This window comes from Colossoma macropomum, unplaced genomic scaffold (assembly GCF_904425465.1).
Source record: "Colossoma macropomum unplaced genomic scaffold, Colossoma_macropomum, whole genome shotgun sequence".
Classification (NCBI taxonomy): domain Eukaryota; kingdom Metazoa; phylum Chordata; class Actinopteri; order Characiformes; family Serrasalmidae; genus Colossoma; species Colossoma macropomum.
Genome location: NW_023495870.1, coordinates 326,393 through 349,815, shown reverse-complemented (window position 1 = coordinate 349,815; position 23,423 = coordinate 326,393). Strand labels below are relative to the sequence as shown.

The following is a 23,423-nucleotide window of genomic DNA, read 5'->3' as shown; positions in this document are numbered from 1 at the left end:
CTTGTGTAAACATTTGTTGGCACAATATCTATGTGATGTGATATTAAAACTATTTAATAAAATACAGCAAGTCTCTTCTAGCTAAAGCTGACTTGGAGTAGACGCTACCTTAATGCAAAGTCCTGTTGGCCAGGACACTCCTGTAAAAGAGATTTTTAAATCTCAGTGACATTCTTCCTGGTTAAATAAAGGTAAAAACTCATGATGTAAATGCAAATGCAAAATGCAAGATGTAACATTTTGTGGTAACTAGTAGCTACTTACTTGTTACTATATTGCAATAATTGTTTATGGTCCTCAAAACTATTTACATAGCTCTTATTATGATACTATAAATGATAGACATTCCTCTGTTGGCCTTCATTTAAACAGATGATAAAATGTTAACTTACTAATATATACTGAATATTGTTACTGTGTTTTCAGCTGCTAAGGGAATTGACTAGTGGATTTGGTTTTACCATGCTAAGGTGCATAACGCATAGATAAAACTTTATGAACACATCTTTAATCTTACATTACACAGTTTATCTGTATATGGTATATACACCAATCAGGCATAACATTATGACCACCTCCTTGTGTCTACGCTCATTGTCCATTTTATCAGTGCCACTTACTATATAGGTGCACTTTGTAGTTCTACAATTACAGACTGTAGTCCATCTGTTTCTCTGCATACTTTGTTAGCCCCCTTCTACCCTCTTCTTCAGTGGTCAGGACCCCCATGAACCCTCACAGAGCAGGTACTATTTGGGTGGTAGTCATTCTCAGAACCGCAGTAACACTGATGTGGTGGTGGTGTGTTAGCGTGTGTTGCGCTGGTCTGAGTGGATCAGACACAGCAGTGCTGCTGGAGTTTTTAAACCATAGTGTGTCCACTCACTGTCCACTCTATTAGACACTCCTACCTTGTCGGTCCACCTTGTAGATGTAAAGTCAGAGACGACAGAAGGACGCCTGCCATGATCTAAAGTATTCATTTGAATGAATTCAGCAACTGGGTAAACTTTAAGACTCTGTTTACACATGAGTTTTCACAATGGTTTCATTATGACAGAAAATTGTAATTCGTGTTGTTGCAATATCTTCTAATCCTTAGTTAAAATTTCCACATATCCATTTTTGTAAATCCCAATAACCAAAGCTACTTACACGGTTTATGGAAAATAATTGTCTTAATTCACCATTTGAATTATTATTCTCAATGTTTTGCATCAGATAGAGATATCAACTGTTTTTCCTCAACAAAAGTTAGAAATCATATGTGGAATATCTTTGAACGGAACATAGACCAAGTAGATCATTCTGTATGTTTTATATGTGTAGTGTCCTAGTCCTACGCTTACTTCTAAAATGATCTTTTTTGTTTTAGTTTTATTTTTTTTAAATTAGGTGTTATGTATGTTTTTATGTAACCAACCAGTGCCAACCAGCAATGGAAATTGCCTCAAACCTGTTTTTCTAGGGAAAAAATAACCAAAAGTAAAGTGACTTTGCATTGACAATTAGTTAAGACAACTCTTCACAATGAAACACAGAACAATTGCAAAGCCAGTTTTTCCTAACACATCAGATATAAATTTTTTATATGGGCTGAGATTATCTCTTCAGTATACCTCAATATATCTGTATAGGTAATGTGACTACACTGATAAATCATAATGTAGATGTAATAAAATAAAACTCACCTATTTGGAGAAACAGTTCACACAGACCACTAGCTCTGCATGTAGATGTAATTATATGGATACTGGATTATTGCCAGAGATAGTGTGCAAGCACAGTGGATACTCCTTTTATATCAACAGTCACAAAGGGACATGTGTGACTCAGCAAGTAATGTAAACACCATGATCACATGGAAAATGTGAAACTTCTCATAGATTCTGATGACAGTTCTCATATCATCTGGAATTTATGCAACAACACTTGTAAGTAAAAGGCAAGTAACATTCTGTTTCATTACTACAAACCACCACATATTGTGTGAAGCACAGAGGATGACTAATAAGAACAGGACTCATCTAGGATAGTGCTGATGTAGGATTGCTGAGAGGAGGCAACACCAGAAGCAAGTCAATGTACAAGGCAAAGACCAAGTTGCCCCCAATTCAATTCAAGATTTATTTATATAGGTTTTACAATGGGCATTGTCACAAAGCAGATTTACAGAAGAATTGAGTCCAAGCCCAAAATAAACAAGCCAAGGGTGAGTGAGGCAAGGAAACTCCATAAGAAACATAAGAAAAAACCTTAAGAGGAACCCCATCTCAAAAGGGGACTGAATCCTTCTCTGGCTGACACCAGACAGCAAAACAATAATACAACAAGAGCAATATGAATGAAGAATAACATTTGACTACAATAGTGGATACAGAAACAAAAGAACAAAAATGAGATCGGACAGCAGTATTTAGATTAACCAATTATTGCTAATGACTACTGTTAGGAGCCTATCTGAGTAACAAATGAGAAATAGATCTATGAAAACCACTTACTGCAACTAACTACTAACAGTGTTACAATGTTACTGTCACTGTTACTGTCACTGACTACTGTTAGATGCCTACCAGAGTAATAGATGCATGAACACCAGTGACCACTGTTAGAAGAATATCACAGTGAAAATGACAGTACAGCGTGCATTCGCTTTGAACTGTTTTTCAAAACTGTAGTCTGTAGTTGCATTTCACTGTTGTCAAGACCTATAGATCTGGGATCAGAGTAGCTCAAAAAGTTATGTTTGTCGTGGCAAACATGTTATGAATGTTGTTATGAAAGGGGGAAGTGATTATCTTTGGTGCCAGTGGGGGACACCAGCAGGCTGCATACACAAATCAGGTAGGGGGAAGATTCCACTTTCAGCTCATTATACATGACCAGTTAAGTCACTACATTCCGTGTGGCAGGGTCATGACAGTGGGTGTGGCAGGAAGAGCATGATGGAGATTGTTCACTGGTGGTGCCATGGTCAAAATTGAGGGTACTGGTGGAAACCTGTTGATGACTGGACTCTCATGTCAGCATTCATCATTCCAGTGCCAGTCCAGATACCCCATGTAGATCTCTCATGCTTCTCTTCCAGGCAAAAAATAGGAGACCAATCACACTTGGTGACAGCCAATAATTGGAGAAGCCATCACTCTTTACTAATCAGTCAGTGTATATATATATATATATATATATATATATATATATATATATATATATATATATATATATATATATATATATATATTTATATATATATTATACAGAGGTCACGGAAATTACCAAAGGCAGTAAAATGACCAGGGATTAGCAAGCAAGTGTATTGATATAGCACTTTTTACAACAGGTGTTGTCACAAAGCAGCTTTACAAAACAAAACAAAATCAGCATTATAAAAAGAAATCCGGGTCCAAACCCCCATGAGCAAGCCAGTGGCGACAGTGGCAAGGAAAAACTCCCTAAGAGACAGGAAGAAACCTTGAGAGGAACCAAGACTCAGAAGGGGAACCCATCCTCCTCTGGTCAACACTGGATAGTAAACATTGCTAGTACAAAAACGGGGAAAACAGGTGGAGCAAATTATTAATTTGATTAGTTTATGTAGCAGCAGCATCAGTGGGGTCAGGATGTGAGGGTGAGGTTGCACAGCGTTGTACAGCTTGAAGCTAAATGGTGGTCAAGCCAGTCCAGAGGGCTGACAGCAGTGACACCCGATCAAGGCAGAAGAGGCAGTAGCATCAGACGCACAGGATGGGTAGCTGTTCAACTCGGCAAAAAGAGGAAAGAAAGGAAAAACACACAGAGAGTCAGTTCTGTAATGAGTGACTGATCACAGATTACAGTGTTAGCAGAGCAGCAGAGACTCTGGCAGGTATAGAACCGACAGGGAAAACTAATTACCAAAGGCTTGACTATACAAGTACGTTTTTAGCCTAGACTTAAACACTGAGGCTGTGTCTGAGTCCCGAACATTAACAGGAAGATTATTCCGAAGCTGGGGGGCTTTGTATGAGAATGCTCTCCCCCCTGACGTAACTTTATTAATTCTAGATACTAGTAAGCCAGCACCTTGTGATCTAAGTAGACGTGATGGTTCATAATGGGAGAGAAGTTCACTCAGGTACTGAGGGGCGAGTTCGTTTACAGCTTTATAAGTCAGTAAGAGAATTTTATAATCAATGTGAAAGTAGGTTAGTAGGGCCATTCTATCACTGCCATGGCAAACATGTTACAAATGTAAATGTTATAGCTTACTGCTACTGGTTTGTGCTGCTATGGGAGCATGGGAGGCCTGGCTATGGAAAGCGCCATGTACGCGATAGGAGAGAGATTTATTGTAAGAATTATTATATTATAGTTTTTATATAGTTTTTTTTGCTGTTAGCTTAATGATGTGTTTTTCTATGCTGGGTTATGGGGTAGTTTGTGTGGGTTTACTGTCTACCATGAAGTACAGCTGAATAGTTAGAAGTGACCTGCCTGCTATCTCGTCTGTCCATCTTGTCTTTTCAATAAAAGAGCAGTCGCCTTTAAAATGCAGTTTCCTGTGTCTTCATGTTTTTGCTGATACCACGATATACAACTCAAGTCTAAAATATAGTCTGTTATATTGACCAACATTAGTGACAATATTTCTAAGATCGGAGCTTCTCTAAAATATAGTCCACTGCCACCTTTGTTTCAAAGTTGCATTTTACATGTTGCATTCATGTTAATTTATTTCAATATTAAAATCATTTAATTCTTCCTCAGTTACACCACTGATGCATCTTTCTGCGACACATGAAGCTGCCAGTGTATTAGCCACATCACAAATATGAAAAGAGATTTCACTAACTGCGGACCTCTTCTTTTGACATAATGCAGTATCCATACAAGAAGTAATTTAAAAAGGAACATTCCTGTTTTGTTATTTTTTGCTTCTGTAATGTTTCTGTAATACCACAGGGACAAGATTTATTATTAAAATAAAACTGTATTTATATACTTTGAATAATTTTAACATAAGACAGACCATAATCTGAATGTTTCCAATTCAAAATTACAACCCAATTTCCAAAAAAGTTGAGACACTGCGCAGAATGTAGATAAAAATATAATGCCCTGAATGAGTACTTGAATGTTGGAGGCTGTTGGGTAAAGTAAATAACAGGGCTGGGTTTGGGCAAAAATGAATGGTACTGTATGGGAGGAACGAGGGATGAAAAAACGACACAGAGAGGAGTGTGGGCTAATATGGGTGTGGATTAGAGCTTAAGAACCTGTTCAGAGAGTACATGCATTTTGGTTTCTGTTGGACAAAGGAAATATTATGGCTTGGGCGAGGGCGAAAATTAATGGACTGTATAGGAGGAATGAGGGAAGAAAAAACGAAAGAGAGAGGAGTGCGGGTCAGTATGACTGTGGAATAGAGCTTGGGGATGTGCCCTGAGTGAGTACATCCATTTCAGTGTCTGTTGCACAATGGAAAAAACAGGACTATGGTTTCGCCAAAAATAAATGGGACTCTATGGGAGAAACGAGGGATGAAAAAAATGAGAAACAGAAGTGTGTGGGTCAGTATGGCTATGGATTAGAGCTTGGGGATGTGCCCTGATTGAGAACATGCATTTTGGTGGCTGTCGGGCAAAGAAGTAATAGAGTTTGAGTGCTGGCGAAAATGAATAGGACTCAGTGAGAGGAACGAGGGATGAAAAAATGACAAATAGAGGAGTGCAGGTCAATATGACTTTGGACTGGAGCTTGGGGACCTGCCTTGAATGAGTACATGTACTTTGGTAGCTGTCGGTAAAAAGACAGATTGAGGCTTTGCTGGGTTAGAAAATGAATGGGACTTTAGGGGAGGAATGAGGGATGAAAAAACGACAAATAGAGGAGTACGGGTGAGTATGGCTGTGGATTAGAGGTTGAGGACCTGCCCTGAATAAGTACACACATTTTGGTGACTGTCGGGCAAAGAAGTAATAGAGTTTGAGTGGTCTCAAACATGAATGGGACTCTATGGGAGAAACGAGGGATGGAATAAAACGACAAACGGATGAGTGCGGGTCAGAACAACTGTGAATTTGTGCTTGGGGGCCTGCCCTGAGACAGTGTATGCGAAACGGTGTCGTTCTGGCCAGCAGAAGTACCGTAGATTGGCATACATTTTTTTCATCCCATTCATTCTCTGTGGGGAAAAAAATTCCATTGCTACACGGAATCCGTCCATCAAAAAGCTGTATACAAGCACGCCTCACACAATCAGATCGGACAATCTGGAATTGGAACGGTGTTGATATCTCGAAAACTGCGGGACGAGTTACGCGGCAAAGAAACGGCAGAAAAATAAGAATAAACGAGAAGAAGAAGAAAAATATAAAACGGCCTCAAATGCCTCATTTTTTAGATGAAATTTGATTTGTTCTCTGTGAGCGCTATGGTCACTCAAAATCTGCCAAGCTCCGCGTTATTTTTCTCAACCCTCCAATCACCGCTTACTGAATGTTGCTGTCCACAATTACTTCAGTAATCAGCGCCTGTGATGTTCGTACCTAGCGTTAGGATTCCGAGAAGTCTCTCAGGGTTTTATGAGATTCAAAAAGCGATGAAACTACACAGCGAGCAGTGAGAGAGGTTCTCAGCTGACCTCAGTACAGCTGTGGCTCGGCCATAGACTGAACTGCCTGCTCTGTTTGTCTCTGTACGAGACGCTACACAGCCCAGAGAACCAGAGTAACTTTGAATTCTTGTGATGTTCAGGTATGCGGCACACCTACTATAAGCTAACACATAACATCGCTATGGCAAAAATGTAGCTAGCTGAGAGTTTATGAGCACAATTAACACATTAAGATTGCAAAATGAAAACCCTATATTTCATTTTTTTTTGCTTGGACTGCTCGTGATGTGGCTAGCCAAATCAGCATTCTTTAGTCTAGCTCCAGTAGCTGCTCAGTTTAGGCTACAGGCTCCATAGTAGGCTATATTACATTAGATGTGAAATTGTGGTTATATTGTGTTACCTACTCATAACATACTACAAGCAACATGAGAAAGTTCACTGTTAACCAGCATATTGAAGGTATAGTATCATGTAGCAAACATTAAGAAATCAGCAGGTACATTAGACTAGATTTTGTCTCATTAACTATGAGTAGCTGCCTTTCCCTTTAGCTGGGCTTTGGTACAGACAGCCTTTTTATAACATCTGTTTAATGTGTGCTTTTACAATAATCAGTGAGTACAGAGATGCAAGAGAGACAAGCAAAGATAGAGAGAGGTAAATGAAACAAAATCAATTTTAAACTATCGCCTGATTAGGTTTAATGTATTTTTTAGCTGAAAATAAACATAAATAAATAGTTAAATGATTAATTAAACCTAAACAGGGCAATTGAAGTCAAATAGGTTTATGGAACATTAATAGCAGTTTATGGAAGAACGGAGGGATGAAGAAGGAACAAATGAAAGAAAAAGGTGCATAACAGTTATAGATGGGTAAAAAAGGAGCAGTGATTGAATAAAAAAAAACAAAAGGAGAAACTTATTGTTGCTGTAATACTCATATTTGGTAGCTATTTTAAACACAATCAGATGTAAGTAACATTTCTGCAAAATGGACCTCACAAAAATGCTGATCCTAGTTATGGCCCTGTTAGCAGTTATACGTTAATTCCAGCGTTTAAGACCATTTATTGTTAAAACTGTGTTAGAACAATCAGCAGAGCTTTATTTTACTGCAAAGGATGATTGTTATTTTACCTAAAAATCAAGTTCTGCTGTGGAGCCGTAACAGGGCAGTAAAAGAGCCACGTGTTGCTGACCCCTGCCTCAGCTAAGGTGGAAAAAACATTTTCATAATAGACTATTATTAATAGTACTCCGCAGAGCCAGGGTCACTGATAAAAATTTTGAGGCTGAAGTGTTGCTGAAGTTTAACAAAGGACTCTGAATGTCATGTCTCTACATTTTTTGCTGAAATGTTTAAATTGGAGGTTTCTTTCAACAGTTGACAATGCTTTGCACAAAATTGTTTGGTTTGTATCCGGTTATTTTTGTTGAAAAACCTGGAATGATTGACTTTGCCTTTACTTAATCTACATTTTTGTTGGATATCACACATTTGGTTGTGTAAGTTTGATTGTTGGTTACACTTAAACTTACTTTTTGGTGATCTTTTTGTATATTTGCAGCTTTTCAATTGTATGTTTCTTTCTGGCGCATGATTAAATGCAGTGTCATGTTCACAGTATCAGTTGGGTTTGTTTGGTGTGTCAGGTGGAGATTCACAAACATTCTGACAGTCAAGCTTTGAAAGTAGCTAAAAAGTAGTGCACTACTTTTTGTGGAAAAGTAGCTAAATTGTAGCTAGCTACAAAGTTTGGGAAAGTAGCTACAAAGTAGCTAACTACAAATTTTTCAGTAGCTATCCCAACCCTGTTTTTAATGCCATGCCACTTGAGGGCCCCAAGATCATGGCCAGCAAATGGGTTTTTGGCCATGTCCCTTGCATACAGAGATTTCTCCAGATTCTTGGAATCTTTTAATGTTATAATGTACCATAGATGGTGAACAGCAAAAGTTCTTTGCTATTTTATGTTGAGAAACGTTATTCTTGAATTGTTGCACTATTTGCTCGTGCAGTCTTTCACAGAGTGGTGAACCCCTCCTCATCTTCACTTCTGAAAGGCTCAGCCTCTCTAGGATGCTTTTTTTATACCAATCATGTCACTAACCTGTTGTCAATCAACCACCAGGTGTAGCATTACACAACTTTACCAGCCCTTTTGTTCCAACTTTTTTGGAACATGCTGTTGGCATCAAATTCAAAATGGGCATATATTTTTCAAAAAACAATAAAGTTTCTCAGTTTCAACATAATATGTTGTCTTTGTACTATTTTCAATGAAATATAGAGTTTAAATGATTTGCACATCATTGCATTTTGTTTTTATTTACATTATGTACAGCATCCCAACTTTTTTGGAAATGGGGTTGTAGTATTTCACATAAAATACTTCAGATAATACTGGGATGTTGTTTTTTTCAACAGCATGACTAAAATCACTAAAATTAAAAAAAAAAATTAAAAATACATTTTTCTTAGGTTAGTTGATAAACAGAACAAAGGACACAGGCTTCAAATTTCTGTGGTTTATTCATTTCATTTCATTTTCCTATGGCTTCAAAGTTGGGTTCAAAATGTTGTGCTTTGTACCAATGACACTGTGTACCCATGTTTGGTCATAACACTTCAAATATGGTCACTTCAAATATTACTCATTTAAAATTCTGGATAATTGAATAACAATAATAGCTAAAAGGTTTATCCATAGTAAGAAAATACTTGAAATATAGAGTCACCACTGTGTGATGGCACTAGGTTAAAAGTGTACATTCAGGACAGACATCTGAGATGTACAGGCTATGTTTAACTTTGTTAGGCGACAACCGCAGAACAAGGAACCAACAAGGAAGAAAACTGATACATTGAACTCAGAAGTCATAACAGATCTTGTTTTTTTTGGATATTAAGCTGGGGAATCACCTGTGTATGTCAACACTTATGCACTTATGCAACACAATGAAAATATTCACTAAAAATTAATTAAAATATATTTTTCTCCTCCAACATTCACAGACATTTCATTAAATAGCTGCATGTCAATATTTTACATCTACTGAATCTAAGCCAGTTTTGAAAGGATGTCCAAAGTGTTTATACCTTCTCACACTGAAAGAAAATATGTTCCACAGTTTCAGTATTACAGAAACAACATGTACATGTATCTAAACTGAAAATTTCCCCTCAAAAACCAATAGAAGGATGAACATATTTTAAAATTGTAAAATTCACCCCTTTTGCATTTGGTAAAATTTGATAGAATTATCGTTTCTTATGAAATTCTCTTTGTAAAATTTTAGAACATATTTTTCTTCTCTGTTGACAAGGGTTTTTTTATTATTATTATTATTATTAGTTAACAAATTTGTTCTCATAAATGTATTGTTTGCCTTCTCTGACCTAAAATTCACACCTTCAATACACACAGAATTCTGGAGTTCTGTCTGGAGTGGGGTTAGAATTACTGTCGCTTTAAGGGAAATATCACATTCGTAATTGTCGAGTGTTGAAACGTAAACCTCAGATAAGTGCTTTTTGTGTAGATTTGCAAAGTACCTATGAATCTCGTGTAAAAATTGCAAACAAAAAGAGCTTGTAACTTTACCTGCACCACTCTTAATAACGTCTGAAACTTTCTACAGACTACTTCTTCAGGAAACTGAGCAGAGTAGGCCGGATCAGATCCCTTCACCTCTTCCTCTCTGTTCCCCACAATGCACCTCAGCGTCTGACAACACAGCGCGGCTGATTCAAGATGGCGGAGGTTGAGAGTTTGCTGGATGAGAGTGAGTAGTTCATCACCAATTGGTAATCAGACTGTTTAGATTGACTTTTATATCGACGTGTTACATTGATCGCAGCACACGACGTTCCGTACAGTATGATTTGTCTTATAGCTAGGTTTTCCTTAGTTTTGCCGAGCTGACTGGCTGGCTGCTGCAGATCTAACCCAACACATTGAGCTAACCTTAGTTCTTTATTTCGCTGTCTGTTCACGTTCTTCACCGTGTTCGTCTGAAGAATTGTCCCCTGACAGATTTGTGCACTGTAACACTGTAATTATGCGACATATAATAAGATAGTAATTTATACTTTCCTTAGCTATGGTTCTTAGAATAACTGTATTATGTCTGCTAGTGAAAATGGGACATCTTGTTGCAGCATACTAAGTTACCCGAACAGCCCGTTCTGTGTTCCAGCACAGGATCATTGTTTAAGTATAAAGTATTTTCTAGTTTACTTGTGCTCACTTGTATCATTGTTAATGAATATTTTAATGGAAATGCATTTCTCGAAATTAATGGCGTAAGCTACCTTTTTCTCCTGAAGCCTTCGTTTATCCATCCGCTAGCACTAGAACGAATGCGACAGATGTCTAACGATAAATAGGGCATGCTGTTTTCTGGTAGCTTGTTTTGTTCTTGCATTATGGCTGCCCAGTTAGCTTTCTTATTTAACAGGTAGACCTGCATTTGTTGCTCAGTTTCTGCATAGTTTATTTACTAACTGAAAAAATCCTGTTGCTTGTTTTTGTTCACTAGGATTATCAGCAAAAGCCCTTGTGAGCCTTAGAGGTATTGCATATCTTAAGTTATATATTTTTAGGAATTGAACTGAATTTCACCTGACTAGCTATAAAATAAATCTTAATCATGTTCTCAGAAGCAAGTTTAGCCAGCTGGAGTTCACCAAGGCAAAAGGATTCATCAGTGGGAAAAGTAAGGTGTAAATAATATATATTTTTCCCTACATCTTGTAAATTTTTTCACTTGCAGTCTTTTGAAAGTCCTTGTCTGATTAATTTTAGGCTGTGTGTTCCAAGAGAAATCTCCTGTTAAATGAAGATGAAGATGATGAAGATGAGAGGCTGTCTAATTCCAAATTAAGGAAAAAGAACAGGGTAACAACTACACCACAGGTACAGTTCTAATACAGATATAAGTTACACAGAATTGTTGTTTTCATTTTGTACTAGGGGTGTGGGGGGGTATCGATTCTTAGATGCATTGCGATGCCGACGTGGACGATTCTGAATCGATTCACAAATGTCAAAAAATTGATTTTCTAAATTTTAATTGATAACGTAACGTTGACAGAATGCAAAAGGCGGAATTTGGAAGTACGGAAGTGCAGCGCCCAGACATTCTGTGGTGAGCACATAACAAAAACACAAACGGATGAGTATGAAATCCAGCTGTCACCCTCTGCATTAACAGCTAGGTTACTTCAGGAGTCGACAGCCCAAATGCTGAGAAGAACCATTTTGTCCTTTCAACAAAAATCAAACCACCTTGGGAGCCGCAACATTTGATGTCCAGTATGTCTCAGTATGTGCTAATGTCCTAGCATAGGCAAAAAAATATAAACGAAAACGAAGACTTACTTTGCTCAGCTTTAACCTTTCCTATAGCCTCTTTCCTCCCATCACCAGCAAGAAACTTCCACAAAAGTAGAACAGTTTCTTGTAAAATGTCTCTCAGCGTTCGCTTGTTTTGCGAGGCTGAAGTCAGCTTCTCATTCGCCAGCTACTTGTTTGAATTTTCCTGTTCCACCTTAAATTCTGCCTGAATGTAAATGCGGCCCCATTTAAGGTGGAATGGGGAAATTCGAAAGAGAAGCTGACTTCAGCTTCGCAACTTCTTAGTGTTTAACATTTCTCGTTGCAGAATTAACGTACCAGGAAACCAACTGCAGTGCCTGTAAATGCAAACAAGTCCATTAGTCTCCAAACGTTCGTCTTAAATCTTTCTCTTTGCTGTTTCGTTAGCTGCTAGCTAGACTGTCTGCATTGCTATGCTACCTGCATTGCTATGCTGCCTGCATTGCTATGCTACCTGCAGTCTGCACGCCACCCTTCAGGGTTATAGGGCGAATTAGCAGCGTTTAAAGCCATCTATCATTAAAACAGTGTTTGAACTATCAGCAGAGCTTTATTTTACTGCAAAAGAGGATTATTTTATTTTTACCTAAAAATCCTATTCTGCTGTAGAGCCACAACAAGGCAGTAAAAGACATTTGTTGCTGACCCTAGTGTATGGAAGCACTTTGGCTTCTTGTAAGTTGAAGGGGAAAAGGGACCTGGGTGGGAGCCATACTATATGCAAGTTGTGTCACACTAAACTAAAATATTTTAGAAACGATAAACATGAGAAACCATATTACATGTTTCCACTTGTTCTCCGTCCGGTTGTACTTGCTACCAACCAGAGGACTATCGAGTAAGCTTTCACCCAGCTTGTAAAGGGTGAAGCGATTTACAAACTCTGTCGCAACTTTTATTGCCAAGGATTTGCGTCCGTACTCAGTCGTTGAGAACCAGGGCTTTGGCACTATGTTGCCCACTTTGGAGCCGAGATACAGCTTCCCGTCTCGAAGATATTTTACTGATACAACGACCCCCGCTCTCTACAGCGAGACCAAAACAAAGTCATGGAATCACTGAAGAAAAAGGGTAGGATAGCTGTACTGTGATGCTTAGACATCCTTAGCCACAGGATTTAATTTATCTTTATTTATCTTATTTCACTGTAACTGCACGTTTTATCACAGATGAGTGGCAGCCTGAGTCTCGTGCTCCAAACAAGAGCAGTGAATGAGAGTCTTCCACTTCCCACATCACCTCCACTTGTTTTATTAATAAAAGATATTGGAAGTAAATTCGTTATGGATCATTACAAGTACTTTGCTTTAAAAGTACCAAGTTGTCACACAGTGAGAAAAAAGAAATCCTGTATAGAAAAAAACATGCATCAAGATGCATCGATAATCGTTTATGATCGCATTGCAGCCCTGTGAATCATAATCGAATCGTGAGGTGCCTAGAGATTCCCACCCCTATTTTGTACTATGTTTAATTTGCCTTTCAAATAATTGTTTTGTTCAATTCCAGTGCACTGAAATGAGATCTCGTATAGCATTGATTTTATTTGTGTGATTTGTTCCTTCAGAAATTCTCAGCTTTTCTTGACAGAAAATCAACACAGGAGCTTGGTTTGAGACTGCGCAACTTGCTGAAACTACCCAAAGCACACAAGTGGTGCATATATGAATGGTTCTATTCAAACATTGACCGGTATGTGGCATCAAATATTTGTCTTCGTATCATTTCCTTGTCTTCAGGAGATATAATTAACACATTTTTTACTCTTCATACAGAGCTTTATTTGAGGGAGACAATGACTTCTGCCTCTGTCTAAATGAATCCTTCCCATATCTTAAAACAAGAAAGCTGACACGAGTTGAATGGTCAACAATCAGAAGACTTATGGGGAAGCCTAGGAGGTAGAAACTCTTAGTTCTTTTTTTATGTTATAGCATTATACTGACTTTCCTCTTATGTGTTTTTTTTTCAGTATGGGTATTATATCATGTTAAATCTTTCTTATTGTAGTTTGTCAGTTTTAAATTGTACATAGTTATGGCAATGTAAAAAGTACATCACAAGATTGGAACTATTTTAGATTTTGTCTTACATTACTTTTAGTATTTTATACACCAATCATCCATACTGTTAAAACCACTGCCTTGTATCTACACTCATTGTCTATTTTATCAGCTCCCCTTATATAGTTGCACTTTATAGTTCTGTAGTTACAGACTGTAGTCCATATGTTTCTCTTTGTTAGCCCCCTTCTTACTCTGTTCTTCATTGATCAGGACCCCACAGGATGACCACAGAGCAGGTATTATTTGGGTAGTGGATCATTCTCAGCAATGCAGTGACATTGACATGATGGTGGTGTGTTGGAGTGGCTGGAACTGGTATGAGTGTCTGATCCACTCGTACCACAACACTACAGGAGTTTAAACATCTCGGAGTCACTGCTGGACTGAGAATAGTCCACCAACCAAAAATATCCAGCCAGCAGCGTCCTGTGATGACGAAGCACTAAAAGATGACTAACACAAACTGTGCAGCAACAGATGAGCTATTGTCTCTGACTGTACGTCTTCAACACGTGTCAGGCTCCAGTCATCATGGGCAAAACACTACAGACTTCAGCACACTGCCTCATTAAACACACCTAATTCAGCTCATCAGCTAAATGCTAGTCTTCACAGCACTTTGGCCCTGAAGGTCCCCAGTTTGACATGCTAGATCTACAAGGTAGACCAGCAAAGTAGGTATATCTAATAGAGTGGACAATATATGGATACAGTGTTTAAAAACTCCATCAGCACTGCTGTCTGATCCACTCATACCAGTGCAGCACACATTAACACGCCACTGCCACGTCAATGTCACTGCAGTGCTGAGACCACCACCCAAAAAATACCTGCTCTGTGGTGGTCCTGTGGGGATCCTGACCATGGTAAAAGGAGGATAAAAGTATGCAGAGAAACAGATGGACTGCCTGTAACTGCAGATCTACAAAGTGCTCCTATATGGTAAGTGGAGCTGATAAAATGGACAGTGAGTGTAGAAACAAGGAGGTGGTTTTAATGTTATCGCTGATCTGTATATATACGTTACGAGATCCATCAGGAAACTCCCTATTTTCCACAGGATATTGACACTTTTCTGGGCTTGTCAGACAAGGCAGTGGCATATGCGATTGCTGCTACGTGTTGTAAGAATATAAGGGTGTATTTCTCTTACAAGTGCAGGTGCATCCGTACATGATAAGCACCAGACTGATGTGTTTTTCTGGGGCGATGCTGACACTTGTTATTAATAGACAAGGATACCTATAGCCGATTTTAAATTTACAGGAACAAAATTCCTGCAAACACACAGTAAACATACATTAAAAATGTTTAAGTACTAACACTAAACATTGGAATATAATAAGAATACAGTACGTGGAGTGTCCACACAGTATAAAAGCAGGATACATGGCTTAGCCAGCTAACTTTAAGCTTAGTTCAATCTAACACTGGATTTTCTGTCTCATAATGGTGGATCACTTTTTATCGAAGTACATCACCATGGCAACTTATACTGCATGCTTAACCTCCTCTAGAGCAGTTTAAGTTCAGGATTTCATATCACAAACAGCTCTTAGACCAGTCAGGGTGAGCTTCTGACCAATCAGGGACTGACGGAGGTGGAGGTGGTTTTGTCTTTGAAGTTTGTGGCATCAATCAGTTCTTCTTTGAAGGACTTCTTATGTTTCACATGATTAACTGTCATTAACATCACGCTTGTATGTGCATGCGCACAAGTACTCATTTATAACTAGAGTATCTAAACCTAGGTTAACAGAGAAGATAATTGTCTTCATTAAATGAGTTAACCGGCATTCTATTTGTTAGATTTTGTGAAGCTGAAACTTAGTGAGGAGCTCTGTCTCTGTTGAACTTGCTTCATGAGATGGGCTCCACATGAAAGCCTTTAATTCAGGCTATGATGTGTGACAAGTACAAGTATTTAGCTTGCATTGAAGTCTATATAATTTTTCTTATTATTATTCTCATCATTAAAATTCTAAAGATTTCCTTGTCAGTTACTTTAAAGACAGTCTCTCTTTCACAATAAATGTACTCTCATCAAATAAATGCGTTGTTTCAGGCAGGTACTGTTAATAGGCCACAGTAGACAGCACATTGCACCAAAATCTGTGCAGACTCTATTAAAGTCTACTGATGTAGATGTGTGCGCAAGAGTTAGGGAAGTTATGTTACCAAGTCAGTTGTGCTTTCGCCAAACGACTGCGCTGATCAACTCTGCTCTTAAGTCTTTTATCTAAATATCCTAAAATTAAAGCTGGAAGTGCTGCACTTTGAGCTTATCTTTGTTATTTAATTTCACGTCCAATATGCTGTGGTAAACAAATAAAATAACTGTCAACGTCCAAAAATTTCTTTGAGCAGGTGTTCCTCAGCTTTCCTGGAGGAAGAGAGGGCAGCTTTGAATCATCGACGACAAAAGATAAGGTTCCTGCAGCAGAGGAGGACATTTACAGACATATCTGACTGCAGTGACCTGCCTGACCACATTCCACTGCCTCTAGTCATTGGAACTAAAGTCACTGGTAAGTGCCTTAGTAGTCCTTAATTATCTCATTGAGGTGAGGTTTTATGTTGTTTTTCTCCCCATAAAACGTCACTTCAGATAATCAAGGACTTTTTTCCTTTGATCATCTAGATCAGGGGTGTCAAACTCAAGCTACATATAACTAGTAAACCTCTTGAAAAGTCCCTAGGAGGTAGGTATTTTAAACCTACCTGTGTGCTTGATCTAGACACCTGGCATTTTTCTTTGCTATAAGTTCATTAGTTCTGTTCATTAATTAAGTCAATTAGTTTCTGAGCTGCTCAGCTGAGTGTTTATATTGAAATGCAGCTGGTGGTGATATGACTGGTGTGGACTTGTGAAGAACTGTAAAGAATTGTGTAGAGTTGAGGTGTAACTGCTGTCCTATAGACGGTGTATGCTGTGGATTGTAGTGCAGTGCATTGTGAAATGGACTAATATTAAGAGAGAACATTCATTTTGCGGCCCGGATAGAATTGTGCTGCGGGCCTGATATGGCGCGCAGATCTTGTGTTTGATACATGGGATCTAGATTTTGGCTCAGCTGATTTGAGGGTTTGAAGCAATGGCAAAATAGTTCTTTGAGCATTTAGCTGAATATTTTTTTTGAATTCAAAGAAAATTATCAATTGTAAATCAATTAGCTGTCCAAAATTAAGTTTAAATTCCACTTTAATTCATTTATTCGTCAAACAGTTCTTTCAAACAACAAACTAAATGCGTTACAGTTTTTGAACATCCAGGGCAACATTTTGTCACTGCAGCTCTTGAAACTGTGTTTTGTTTTTTTTTGGGGTTTTTTTTTTTCCCCTTGCAGTTATCATGCTTTTAGTGCTCAGACCAAACAGTAAAGGATGATAATTCATTCTCTTGCAAGGCATCAAGAACATTTAGCTTTGCAATTCTGTTTGAAATGGTGGGTCCCCTTTATTCTCGTTAAAGAGAATCAGTGATCGGACACCTATTAAGTGAAAAGTGATTAAGCGTGTGCGTAAAAGAGCCTTTTGTGTTTTAGCTCGCCTAAGGGGATCCCTTGATGGTCTTTTCACTGGACAAATAGATGCAGTAGACACCAGTACTTCTACATACAGAGTAACTTTTGAGCGCAGTGGTTCAGGAACCCACACAATTCCAGATTATGAAGTGCTTGTAAGTATCTGGTAAACTTTTATCATTATTTTACCAATACCACAAATTATGTGTAATGTCAGTTGTATGTAATCGTAATGTTAAGTACTCATGTAAACTGCATAAATTGCAATTTCTTCAATGTTTTCTTGTTTAAATGTTTTTTTTTTTTCCTTTAAATCTGCCGTTTGGCCCATTTCAGAGCAGCGAGCCTCCTGAAACTATGCCACTCACAGCCTTTGCTGAGAAGCGAAGGCCTATTCAGAATAAAGTCCCACAGACCCCGACACAGACGCCTTATTCTACATCTGCAGAGTTCATGGTAGGACTGCCATAATCTTAGCACCGTCTTATATAGGGCTGTACGTGAAGTATTGAACAATTACTGATGGTGTTGTAGCACAAAATATTTTTTTAGCATAAAGATTAAAACTAAATTAAGTAAATAAAGTACATTGAATACAATAAATCTCTAAGTGGAAAAAAATTTCATTTTAACTGAAAAAACAATAATACACAATAATTTTGATTACCGATAAGGGGGCAATGGGGAGAGCACAGGGAAATCCACAAAAATAGTGCATGTGTAATTGGGGTCATAAATTACAGAAGAGAATGGAAATAGTTTATTAACTAAAGGTAAGGGTTGCTGTTATTTACTATATAATTTTTGAAGTAATCCGCTGATTATTATTATTATTATTATTATTACAAACTGGTTCAAGAGAATATAGGCTAAAGAGAGACAGATGAATGATATGTTGTCAATACTGGTTGAATATTTTGAGTGTTGATCTGAATGTTCTGTTTGTTTTTCACATACTATGGCTGTGACTCTGGGCTGGATCAGTCTCCATGGGGCAAATTATCAGGAACAGAGGATGACACTCTTGGTGGATTTCCTGTCAAATTTCTTGTCCAAGTTGTAAGCAAATACATGGTTCTTATGTCTAATACAACACAGTCCTTCGTAGCATTGCATGCCTACAACAGAGTTTTGAACTTTGTATGAATGTTACTTATTGCATTTAGAGCAGGGAACCTGTTCCCCCAAAACATCATGGGTTATACATATAAACCCCAGTTTCCTGAATAAAGACACAAACGCTGTGTCATATACTGATTCAGGTTTCCAGACTGTGCTTCCATACTGGTCTCAGAGTGATGACCTGTGAAGCCTATGTAGAACTGTGCCAGTTAATTGGCCATTGGCTTGCTGTGTACTGGTGCGGGGAACTGAGGGCTGACATAATTTGGAGTTTTCCCTGCTCTAATGTACCAGCTAAATATGGCAGTATGGCAGTGATATGTTGAATCAGGTGTGTCTGGCAAGACAAATCACCAAACTGTGCAGAAATTCGGCCCTAAAGGACAATGGTTCCCTACCCCTGCTGTATACACCCCCTCAGGTTCCACATGTGAGGCTACTGAGAGGTGTTAAATCCTTTTGCTTTTCTGTAAAGACGGTGTGTAAAAGCAACTGTGTATCTTGAAGAAGTGAATTTGAAATGGTAGTATTTAACTCCTCTGTAAAGTCCCCTGTATATCAGTCGTTTCAACACTATGTCAAAGCTACTGCCTATGGAAATGTATGGCTGCATTACACCGGCTGTTCTTTACTGGCAGCATAAAGCAGTTAAGGCCTCTATCTGAAGCAGTCTCAGAATTCACAGCCGTGGCCCTTCTTATTGTAGCTAATGATGAGAACACAAGTACAAACGTGTGGAGCTAAACTCCATCTGCTGCAGATAACCCCTGGGTAACAGGTGCAAAACTGACTGTATGTGTGTGGCTCAGCCTGACAGCGAACACATCCTTGGCCACTTATGCACTGCATTTGTTCGTAAAGATGCCTCTCGTGTGGGAAATGCACCCGAACCAAGCCAGAGAGAGTAAGGCCAAAAAAGCAGAACTTTGATCATTGTTGATAGGTTGTGTGGTAACGTGTCTTGCATAATTGTTCACCACAAACCAGTCCCTGGATGGATATGAAGCAAGGTCTGTTTTTGCACTTCCTGTTAATTAAATTCAGAGCAAAGAAATGGACAAAATAGGCATCAGAGGCCCAGAGCTCCACTTTTCCCTATGTAGCAACATCACCTAAGCCAAAGACTGGTGAGATGTAACACACTTTTTGGGCTTCAGATGAGACTGCACATAATTATTAGTTCTGAGCATCTCATTCAGTTGTGAGTGTTTTGTAGTTGTACCTACGGTCCACAAGTTGGTGCTGTGAGACCACAGACTGATGATGTGGTGCATAATGGAGAGCAGGCTGTGCAAGTCCCCAGTTAGATAACGCATATCATAGCGTATCAAGGCTACCAATGGGATTATTTAATCTGGCGTTCAGTTCAGTTGACGAGGACATTTGAGGTTGTACACCGTTCTAAGTAAGCATGCAAGTCTTGTATGGCTGTTAAGAAATAGCCTGTAGATGCTCTATGGAACGGTAAACAGAAGGTGGTGCATGTGTCCAACCTAATGACACCAGATAAGAGTTCTTTGGCAGTAGACTTCCCTTTTTTTAAAGGGTTCTCTAGTGTGCCTTTGTATAAAGAAATAACATGCTTTTGAAGTGAAATGGCCCCCTGGGTTGGGTTTTACTAGTAAGTGCCATCTTAGTGTGAAGCTCTTCTGTGCTCTGGCCATGAAGGTACCTGTGATGCAGTGTTAAAAGTGACTGATAAACGAGGGTTAGTTGGTGTCTTTCTGTTTTCTTAATCTAATTTGTGTTAAAATTAACAATGAAATTAACATATTTTTTCTCTCCTAGACTCGATTATCAAAAATCCTATCAATTAAGAAAGACCATATCAAGCAGTTAAGAGAGATGAACACAGAGGCGGAAAAACAGGTCAGAATGTGAACACACCAGCAGATGGTACAGAAAGCACACTTGATGTCAGTTTGTTTTCTCTATAACCTCATCTATTAAATGCCCTGCTGTTTGCTTCAGAACTCCTTTGGCAATGTAGTAGGATTATGTTTCAGCGTTTATTTATTAAGCTTTTTATTTTTAACAGAAATCCTACTCAGAGCCATTGAAGTTGGAATTTCAAAAGAAGTATGCCAGCATTGTGCTAGATGTGGAGCAGTTGAACAAAGCTCTTAATAAAGTCTTAAATGAGGTCCAGCAGTATTCATTTAAGGTAAGTTCCATAGCATTCTGTGTCTTATCTTATAATAACTTTGGGGAATGCAGAGTTTTGAACCTGACACAGTGGTTCTGTATGATGTTTTTTGATATTGCAATCATGTTTCTAGAGCCTGACCAATAAATTGGTCAGCCAATAAAATTTACAGATGCTAAGGTTCTGCATATCAATAAAAAGTGCTGCTATTGCTTTGAAGTTGCTTGTTTTATGTTAAAATGATACCTTCTGAAGTCAGGCAGATCACTCAGTTCTGAAGACTTCTTCACAACAACATAAGCTGAACTGGTGAACTTGAACACAAAACACCATCTTAAAATAACAAAAACATAAAATGCATTCAAACCTTACATTTAGTAGCTAGTGCTAGAATATTTGTTACTTAAGACTCTGAGTTTGATAGCTGACAGTCATCACAAGACCAATCACAGTTAACAACTGATAATCACATCAGTCACTAAAGCACAGATTAAGTAAAACTGCTTCATTTGAACCATATGATTTTGTATTGGAAGACATTTCTAATTATCTGTAATTATTTTATTACAGTTTATTAAAGTTGGTATTCATGACAAATGTCAGGGCTTACTGGTCCTTCCATAAATTTGTTACTCCATCTAAAGCTAGTGTTGCTATCTTTGTCTGGTTCAGCTACTTCCAGAGCAGTGTCCCTTTGCAAATGATCCATCCACAGCACTGAGGCGCCGCTGTGAGGGAGAGGCTCAGGAGATCGTCAGGCAAGCCAACGAGCTGCCCAGCGGCCAGCGCTATGTCCACAGCCAGAACTTGACCCAGCTCATCACCAACCTCACCACACTGCTGCTACAAATAAAGGTGAAGTGCAAACTTTGTAGATATAGACCTCTGGGTCAAAATTAAAAACTCATCATGCTTACCTCAGGTAAAAACAAAATTTAGAGAAATATTTGTGTACAGCTTGGGTAACAACAGGAAGTACATTTGGACAGTGCCAAGGAAGACTCAAAGGAGATATTGTTCCAAATAATTGGGTCTTTGCCAGGAAATGGGATCATGTGAAAAGTTAGGCACCAATATTTTATAGAGGTTTAATATTTGTTACCTTCTTTGAAACTGCAAGTCATCAAAATTTACATCCAAATTACAGGTCAAGTGACAATTTTTTTTTGGCTTTGTGACACTGTTTTTTTTTTCTGAACTGTTTGAACACCAAGATCTTTTCAAATAAGATTTAAACCACTTCGGCTTCATTTACATAATGAGCCTTGAGCCTACTCAATTCAGATTTTACTCAGATCTAGTCTTTTTCTCTGTTCATGGGTTACATTTATTTTTGTATGTTACCCATGTCTGTCTTTTGTGTGAACACCTGTACCCTAAAACAACCCTCTTGCACGCATCCGAAACAGTAACATCATACAAATGATCCACACCCTTTGTGCTTGCTGTGCATCTGCAGTGACAGCGGTCTCGTCAGAATGTGAACCATCAGTGCAGGCAGAATAGAACTGACTGAAATGATTGACAGGCTTGTAATGTCAGCATATCCAAAATATCTGCTAACTGTTCTTACCTTAATCAGTTCAGTGTCAAATGGAGGGAGAAACAAAGTGCGTTAAGCAGTAAGAGTTGTTAAAGTGAGATGCCATGAAGTAACAAAAACCCATGCACCTCAGAGAGGCTGCCAGATTATGTGTAGTAAATAAGACGGGGATTGTTAATCCGTTGAGTGCAAAAAAAAGATACCATGGCTATCCTCAGTATGTTAAGGTCATTATAATCTGTTTTAATAAACTGTTTAGACCCTTAACCAAAAAAGCTGTGTGAAATGACACAAAGCCACATTTAATGAATTGCTAATGTTTGTTCAACATGAATCAATTGTAATTCCAGTATTTCTTTCCCTTTCTTTCACTTGCAGTCCTTGGCAGAAGGAGATGATTTAAACTCATTTGAATTTAAATCCCTAACAGAATCGCTGAATGACATAAAGAGCTCCCTTGACAGCTCCAATGTCCGGTAAGTACATCTTCAAACCTGCCTCTGTTAGATTTCCATTGCAAACCTGTTCAGGCAGTTTGTTTGGGCAAGGTGACCAGTTACGCCTGGTTGTGATGTTAAAATGTTTTACTTTCTTGTCCAGCTGCTTTCAGAACAATGTGGAGATCCACGTAGCTCACATCCAGAGTGGTCTCTGTCAAACAGGAAACCTCCACGCCTTCACTGCTAATTGCACTGGGACAATCTGAGATGTGCCACCGAATCTGCAAGAACACTCATTGCTATTGCACTGCACTTCCTGCAGTGTAATGCTGATTTTTACTCAGCTGAATGTCATTTGATGATTTTTGTTATTTATTTATTTTTTCATGCTTTATGTTGGCTTTGTGCATTTTTCCAGTTCTGGGTTGTTGAGACTGATTGATTAAAAAGGCCATAACACACGTGAATTGTTTTGGATGGTTTTATTTCATGCAAATATACATTCTCAAAAAACCTACATAAGAGAAAAATCTCTATTTTGGTCACAGTTAAAAAGTTACCAATAACCCTTTTCCTTCAGTTTAACATTTGTAATAAAACG

General features: G+C 38.4%; 1 protein-coding gene across 2 annotated transcripts; it reads left to right on the top strand.

Annotated features, from left to right (window-relative positions):
* Positions 1–10,174: 10,174 nt before the first annotated feature.
* LOC118803189 (protein lin-9 homolog) lies at positions 10,175–23,283 on the top strand. Of its 2 annotated transcripts, none has more exons than XM_036563716.1 (15): positions 10,175–10,386; positions 11,143–11,175; positions 11,264–11,319; positions 11,409–11,519; positions 13,549–13,673; positions 13,757–13,882; positions 16,415–16,575; positions 17,593–17,726; positions 17,908–18,027; positions 18,556–18,630; positions 20,482–20,562; positions 20,732–20,857; positions 21,512–21,694; positions 22,761–22,858; positions 22,983–23,283. In XM_036563716.1, exons 1-15 carry the CDS (start codon positions 10,356–10,358, stop codon positions 23,086–23,088), a joined length of 1,566 nt encoding a protein of 521 aa, XP_036419609.1. In that variant the 5' UTR covers positions 10,175–10,355; the 3' UTR covers positions 23,089–23,283. The 2 variants fall into 2 exon arrangements, with proteins under 2 accessions (XP_036419609.1, XP_036419610.1); XM_036563717.1 differs by having other exon boundaries at positions 22,813–22,858; positions 22,983–23,050.
* Positions 23,284–23,423: the final 140 nt, after the last annotated feature.

What these genes read in the sequence shown, in the direction of transcription:
- LOC118803189 (XM_036563716.1), top strand. Translation starts at nt 10,356, where the DNA reads ATGGCGGAGGTTGAGAGTTTGCTGGATGAGA. An exon ending in GGGTAACAACTACACCACAG is followed by an intron (nt 11,520 to 13,548) that starts GTACAGTTCTAA and finishes TTGTTCCTTCAG; the next exon opens with AAATTCTCAGCTTTTCTTGA. An exon ending in CTTGACAGCTCCAATGTCCG is followed by an intron (nt 22,859 to 22,982) that starts GTAAGTACATCT and finishes TTTCTTGTCCAG; the next exon opens with CTGCTTTCAGAACAATGTGG.